Raw genomic sequence first — 6,823 nt, 5'->3', positions numbered from 1 at the left:
AAGTGAGACCATGACCACTGCACCATGAGGGTGCTGGAACACTGGAACAGGTTGTCTGAGGAGGTGGTCAGTGTCCATCCCTGGAGACATTCAAGGTCAGGCTCAACAAAGCTTTGAGCAACCTGCTCTAGTTGCAGATGTCCCTGCTGACTGCAGATGGGTTGGACCAGATGACCTTCAGAGGTCCCTTCCAACCCAAGCATTTCCATGATTGTATGACCCAGGGGACTTCTGGTGAAAGATGCCTGAACATGAATGCTTTCTGCTTTACAACCAGTCACTTGGGACTCTGATCCTTCCATGAGTGGACTTTATCCCCTTGGGATCTCTTGGCACCTCTCACAGAGAGCTGTCTTTCCAGCACCTTAAGTTGAAGGATGGATGAGCTCATGAGGTCATTTCTTCTGGACATGGCCCAAGTTTTTGAGCACTCAGCAACCCTTGTGACTTCTAATCTTCTCTGAGTAGAGGAAGCAACTAACAGAAAGAAACTTTGGGAGATAAGCAGTACAGAAAACACCACCACCCTTCTTTTTTTGCTGACAGATGTTGTTTTGTATAGATTGGGCCTCTCCTGGTCACTGTATGAATATTATGTCCCACTTAATTGCTTTTATTGTTCTCTCTTCTTAATTGATGCAGCTCATGGATATTTAAGTGAAGGAACTAAGATGTTTTGGTCCGGAGAAGAGGAGGCTGAGGGAAGACCTTATTGCTCTTCTACAGCTCCCTTGCAATGAGGTGGAGTTTGGTTTCTTCTCCCTAGTAGCAAGTGATAGAATGGAAGGAAATGGCCTGAAATTGTGCCAGGGGAGGGTTAGGTTGGAGATTAGGAAAAATGTCTTTGCTGCAAGAGCAGTCAGGCATTGGAACAGGCTGTCCAAGGAGGTGGTGGAGTCACCATCCCTACAGTGTCCAGTTCTGGGCTCCTCAGTTCAAGAGAGAGGTTGAGATACTGGAAGGTGTCCAGAGAAGGGCAGCAAGGCTGGTGAGGGGCCTGGAGCACAGCCCTGTGAGGAGGGGCTGAGGGAGCTGGGGGTGTGCAGCCTGCAGAAGAGGAGGCTCAGGGCAGAGCTCATTGCTGTCTACAACTACCTGAAGGGAGGCTGTAGCCAGGTGGGGTTGGGCTCTTCTGCCAGGCACCCAGCAACAGAACAAGGGGACACAGTCTCAAGTTGTGTCAGGGGAGGTCTAGGCTGGATGTTGTTAGGAAGTTGTTGTCAGAGAGAGTGATTGACATTGGAATGGGCTGCCCAGGGAGGTGGTGGAGTAGCTGTCCCTGGAGGTGTTGAAGCAAAGTCTGGCTGGGGCACTTAGTGCCGTGGTCTGGTTGACTGGACAGGGCTGGTTGCTAGGTTGGACTGGATGAGCTTGGAGCTCTCTTCCAACCTTGTTGAATCATAGGATTCTAAGAAACATATGGACATGTTTGGCTTGGGGACATGGTGGCTTGGGGACATGGTTTAGTGGCCATGGTGGTGTTAGGTTGATGGTTGGACTTAGTGATCTTAGAGTGCTTTTCCAACCAAAACAATTCTATGATTCTCTGACTGTCTGCATCTTACAACCCTATCTCAGTCCACTGTGTGTGTTCCAGAACATCCTTAGGATGTGTTCCCATCCACCTCTCTGGGCAAACTCAGAAAATGTTTCACCACCCACAGTGCAAAGTGAGAGGGACAAAGCTCCCCCAGGGCCTTCTGTGTTGGCCTTTCCCTAGGAAACAGAGCCTCAGAGCACCACACAACTCATCTGCTGAGCCACAGGAGACAGTTTATTGGCTGGGGCCACGGCAGGGATGGGCACTGCAGTGGGGAACACAGCGTGGGGCACAGCCTGTCTGCCAGGCTCCACATCTCCAAGCCTCCTCACCAGGCAGGTCTCACACACTGCTCTCCACCATGTCATCCCCAGGCCCCTGGCTCCTCTCCTCACTTGTGGCTTCCTCTTCGAAGGCTCTTTGGAAGGCGACTTTGAGGGAGCATCGGAAGCGGCGCTGCCGGCAGCTGCCCAGCAGGTAGTAAAGCACTGGATAGATGCTGGAGCTCAGCACAGCCACCAGAGAGTATGTGATGTCTGGAAATGACTCATGTGAAATGGGAACACTGTGAAAAAGCTCCACACCGAAAGAAACAAGGAGGGTAAACAAGAAGAAGATCACATTGAGCAGGACAGTGACAGAAAGCTTCCCTGGGTTTCTTCTCCGTGAGCCGCGTCGGAACTTGATGAACAAGACCAGGTCAGAAACCAGCATCACTGATAATGAAACGATGGAAATTGCAGTGCCTACACCATCAAATGTCATCTCATGGCTTCCAGCAAAGGTAGTGCTGAGCCACATGGAGGAAACAAAATCCCAGCGAGAGCCCAGAGCAGCCCACACACGATGCTTGAGCAGTTCTTTGGGCGGTGGCACCGGTACCAGGTAGGAAACAAAACAGAGAGACCTTTCTCCACACTGACAGCTGTCAGGAGCCCCAGGTTGCTGAGGTCAAAGAAGTGGCACAGAAATTCAACTACAGATACAAAATCTTCGTAGAAAGGAAAAAAATTATACATACAGAGCACAGCGAAGCTCAAGATGGCCAAAGTGAGCAGGAGAAACAGGAGGATCAGGGAGAAGTCAGCAATAGCCAGATGTAGGATGTAGGTAGTGAAGTGGTTCAGCTTCATGTGGAAGCCCAGGAACCACAGGACTAAGCTGTTCCCTCCGAGGCCACAGGCAGAAATCCCCATGCAGACCCCAGCAAGCACCATCAAACCCTTAGGTACCCTCGAGCAGTTGTACTCAGTATCTTCCCCATAGTACACATATTCAGAAGTCAAGTTGCTCAGAGAGGGGTCTGCTGTGATGCTTTCCTCCATGGTGAATGACCCTGCCCCACGTGGCTGCCTTCTCCCTCTCCCAACACCTCCTAGGAGAGACAAGGAAGGAGAAGAACTTGAGGGGCTTTGGTGTTCTCAGCACTTGCCATCTTTCCCCACAACCCCATGCCAGCCCCACGCTGTCCCAGGAAGGACCCCAAGCGATGTCGTGCCCAGGATAGGTTCCCATTCCTTCAGCATCTCCCTTGCCAGGAGGCACCTCCCACCTGCTTATCCCCAGCCTCCTACCTCCTGCTGCTTCTGGGAACAGTGCTGCTGCAGGAGCTCCAGAACACAGGGCCTCTGGGGGACTTCCAGGCTTGTCCAGAGAGAGCAGGTGGTGATGGCTGCTGAACCCACCCTGTTCTGCATCAGCCTCCTTCTTGCCTCAGGAACAGATATTTGCCCAAAGTCCTGTGGTCAGGACTGACCCCTCACAATCTCATCACATCAGTGACAGCTTCCCCTCACATGTCCCACGGATGAAGATCTTGTCAGTAGCAGTGGTTCATGTCACTGCATTTCCCTCCCCTGCTACCTCAGAGCTTCTCCCTTGGATTATGTGCACCTGGTGCCGAACCAGGAGACCCTCCACACTGAGCCATCTCCAGCATGTGGACATGTCTACAGCTACCTGAAGGGAGGTTGTAGCCAGGTGGGGTTGGTCTCTTCTCCCAGGCAACCAGCAATAGAACATGAGGACACAGTCTCAAGTTGTGCCAGGGCAAGTATAGGCTGGATGTTAGGAGGAAGTTCTTCCCAGAGAGAGTGATTGGCATTGGAATGGGCTGCCCAGGGAGGTGGTGGAGTCGCTGTCCCTGGAGGTGTTCAAGAAAAGCCTGGCTGAGGCACTTAGTGCCATGGTCTGGTTGATTGGCCAGGGCTGGGTGCTAGGTTGGACTGGATGATCTCAGAGGTCTCTTCCAACCTGATTGATTCCATGATTCTATGACCAACAGCATAAGAGCCTCACCTGCTGCTTATGCTGAAGGTCCCCAGGCAAGGAATAACCTTGGAGCTTCTGTCTGTGGTTCCAGAGGGCTACAAATGGGACTTCAGCTGTAAGGTTCTTGTCCCTAAGAACCTCGTGGAGAGACAAAGGAGAGCTTGGAGTGCTGTGAAGACAATTCAGATTTCCCCCTCATTTTTTGTAAATTTCCAATTCTCTCTCTTTATTCATTTGTGCTTTCATTCCTTTTCACATTTTCTATCTCTTCATCCCTCTCTCAAAGTCTCTTTCTCAGGTTCCTTCTTTCTCATTCTCCAAACTCAAGCCCCAAGCTCACTCCATTTCTCACTCTCTAGTGTACCAGTCCCACAGCACCAATCACTACCTTTGAACTTGCCCATTTCTCCAACCCTTTGGGCACATCCCTGCCTTGCTTGCACAACAGACCTGGAGAAAACAATCCTGAGCCCCATGTGTCAGACAAGCCCCAGGCAGGAAAGCCCCAAAACACCACACAAGTCATCTGCTGAGCCACAGGAGACAGAGCTTATTGGCCGGCGCCAGGGCAGGGATGGGCACTGCAGTGGGGAACACAGTGTGGGCACAGCCTGTCTGCCAGGCTCCACATCTCCAGGCCTCACCAGCAGGGCCTCAGACGGTGCTCTCCTCCACAGCATCCCCACTTTCCTGCCTCCTTTCCTCTCCTGTGTCTTCCTCTTCAAACACTCTTTGCAAGGCAACTTTGAGGGAGCATTGGAAGTGGCGCTGCTGGTAGCTCCCCAGCAGGAAGTAAAGGACAGGTCTGATGGAGCTGTGCAATGAGGCCAGCAGGAAAGGTGTCAGTGATGTCATTTCTGGAAATAATGCATATGAATGTGGAAGATAGAGGAAAACCTCCACAGTGAAAGGAATGCCAAGGACAAAGAAGAGGATCACACTGAGCAGGACAGCAAGATGAGCTTTCCTTGGGTGTCTTCTCTGTGAGCCACATCGGAGTTTGATGAAGAGGGCCAGGCTGGAAACCAACATCAGTGATGATAAAATAGTGCAAATGGCAATGGCAACTCCAGCAAATGCTGTCTCGTAGCTTCTAGCAACTGTAGAGCTCAGATACCTTGGGAAAAAAAAAAATCCAGCAAGAACCAACAGCACCAAAAACTTAATGCCAGAGCATTGCCTTGACTGGCAGTGGCAGTCGTACCAGGTTGGAAACAAAACAGCCAGGCATTGCTGTGATGAAACCCAGGCTGTTGAGGTCAAAGAACTGGCACACAACTCCAGCTGAAAAGACAAAATTCAAGTACAACGAAATCCAATCATACAAACAAATGGTGGAGAAGTTCAACACGGCCAACATGAGCAGAAGAATCATGAAGAGCAGGGTGAAGTCAGCAACGGCTAGATTTGCAATGTAGTTGGCAAAAGAGCTGTGTTTCACGTGGAAGTCCAGGAACCACAGGACTAAGCCGTTCCCCACAAGCCCTAAGAGAGAAACTGCCATGCACACAGCTGCAATCGCCTTCAATTCAAGTAATATTAAGCAGCTGTGATCGCTATTTCCCCCAAAGTCCTCATATCCAGAAGTCAAGTTGTGCAGGGAGAGGTCTGTTGTGATGGTCTCCTCCATGGGGAATGACCCTGCCCCGTGTGGCTGCCTTCTCCCTCTCTCACCACCTCCTGGAGAGACAGACAGCAGAAGGAAATGAGGCACGTTCGTGTTATCAGCGCTCGTCCCTTTGACCATGATCCCAGGCCAGCCCCAGGCTTCCCCACGAAGGACCTCAACTGATGCTGAGCCCAGGACGGGCTCCCACCCCTCCAGCCCTGTCCCTAGCCAGCAGCCATCTCCCCACTCTCCGTCCCTGTAAGGGGTTAACAGAATCTCCCCTGCCCCGCTCCTCCCCTGTCGCTGCCCCTCGGGCAGGGCATACACAAGAGAGCTGCAGGCGGAGGTGCAGCGCAGAGAGATGGGCATTTGCTGCTGCCTTGCAGGGCTCTCGGATCAGGCAGAAGAGACAGGGGGGCTGGAGAAGAGGGAAAGAAGGAGAAGCGAATTACCTGGTTCGGGGTGGTGCAGGTCCCTGCGCCGCGGGGAGAGCGCTTCAAGCCCCGCAGGAAAGCGAAAGCGAAAGGCAGGGAGCAGGCGAGCCCGGGACGAGGAACGCCCCAGCCTGCAGCCCTGGCTGCCAGCCTACCCAGCCCGGCAGCCCCCAGCCCTGCCGTGCCCTGCGCTGCTCGCCATGGTGCAGGAGAGCCGCTCCCGCTGAAAGCGCTGCAGTGCCTGCGCTCGTCCTGCTGCTTGTCCGGCAGGAGCTGCATGCACAGAGCCTCTGCCGAGCTTCCCGGCTCGGCAGGAAAAGCAGGCTGGTGATGGCTGCTAGGGCCACCCGCTCCACTTCAGCCTCCTTCTTCGTGCCTCACGGGCAGACCTTTGCCCACACATCCCGTGCTGTGGTCAAGGTATTGCCCTCACAGTCTCATCACACCAGTGACAGCTTCCCCTCACATGTCCCATGGGTGATGACCTTGTCAGTAGCAGTTGGCCAAGTCACCTCCTTTGCCTCCTCCTGCCATCCTGCAGCTTCTTTCCTGCAGGTTCTTTCCAATGTGTGAGTGATTTCTGCCTTCCAGGGTGTGTACCTGCTGCTGGACCGAGAGATCCTCCTCAGCAGGGCATCACCAGTGTGTGGGCACCAACCTGCTGCTCCTGGTGGAAGTGCCCAGTTCAGGAGACGCCTCAGAGCCTGGGTCTGCATTTCAAGAGGGCTAGAAACGGGAGTCGAGCTGCAAGACTCTTGTCTCTGCTAAGCTCATCCATCAGATCCATGGACACAGCTCACTTTGCTCGCTCTTGAGCTTTGAAATTACTTGTTCATATATCCTCTTCTCCCTGCCCATTCTTTCCTTTCCTCTCTCTAGTCTCTTTGGCCAGTTCCTTCCTCCTTTCTCATTCTCAAATCTAAAGTTCACTCCATCTCTCACTCTTTCCACCACCAGTCCACAGCACCC

At 52.8% G+C, this 6,823-nt stretch overlaps 1 protein-coding gene and 1 long non-coding RNA gene across 2 annotated transcripts; one reads left to right on the top strand and one right to left on the bottom strand.

Moving 5' to 3' along the window:
• Positions 1-1,753: 1,753 nt before the first annotated feature.
• On the bottom strand, positions 1,754-3,569 carry LOC135186320 (proto-oncogene Mas-like). The gene is given in 3 exon segments (XM_064163951.1): positions 1,754-2,355; positions 2,358-2,915; positions 3,115-3,569. Coding segments are annotated over 2 exon segments (981 nt in total). The 5' UTR covers positions 2,866-2,915; positions 3,115-3,569; the 3' UTR covers positions 1,754-1,882.
• A 2,552-nt stretch (positions 3,570-6,121) lies between these two features.
• Positions 6,122-6,778, top strand: LOC135186061 (uncharacterized). Its single transcript, XR_010306715.1, has 2 exons — positions 6,122-6,274; positions 6,446-6,778. It is a non-coding gene; the product is annotated as an uncharacterized LOC135186061 (long non-coding RNA).
• The last annotated feature ends 45 nt before the right edge of the window (positions 6,779-6,823 follow it).

The sequence above is a fragment of the Pogoniulus pusillus genome, chromosome 24, assembly GCF_015220805.1.
Source record: "Pogoniulus pusillus isolate bPogPus1 chromosome 24, bPogPus1.pri, whole genome shotgun sequence".
NCBI lineage: Eukaryota > Metazoa > Chordata > Aves > Piciformes > Lybiidae > Pogoniulus > Pogoniulus pusillus.
Note: the sequence above shows the minus strand (reverse complement) of the source record. Positions and strands in the feature narration are given on the sequence as shown.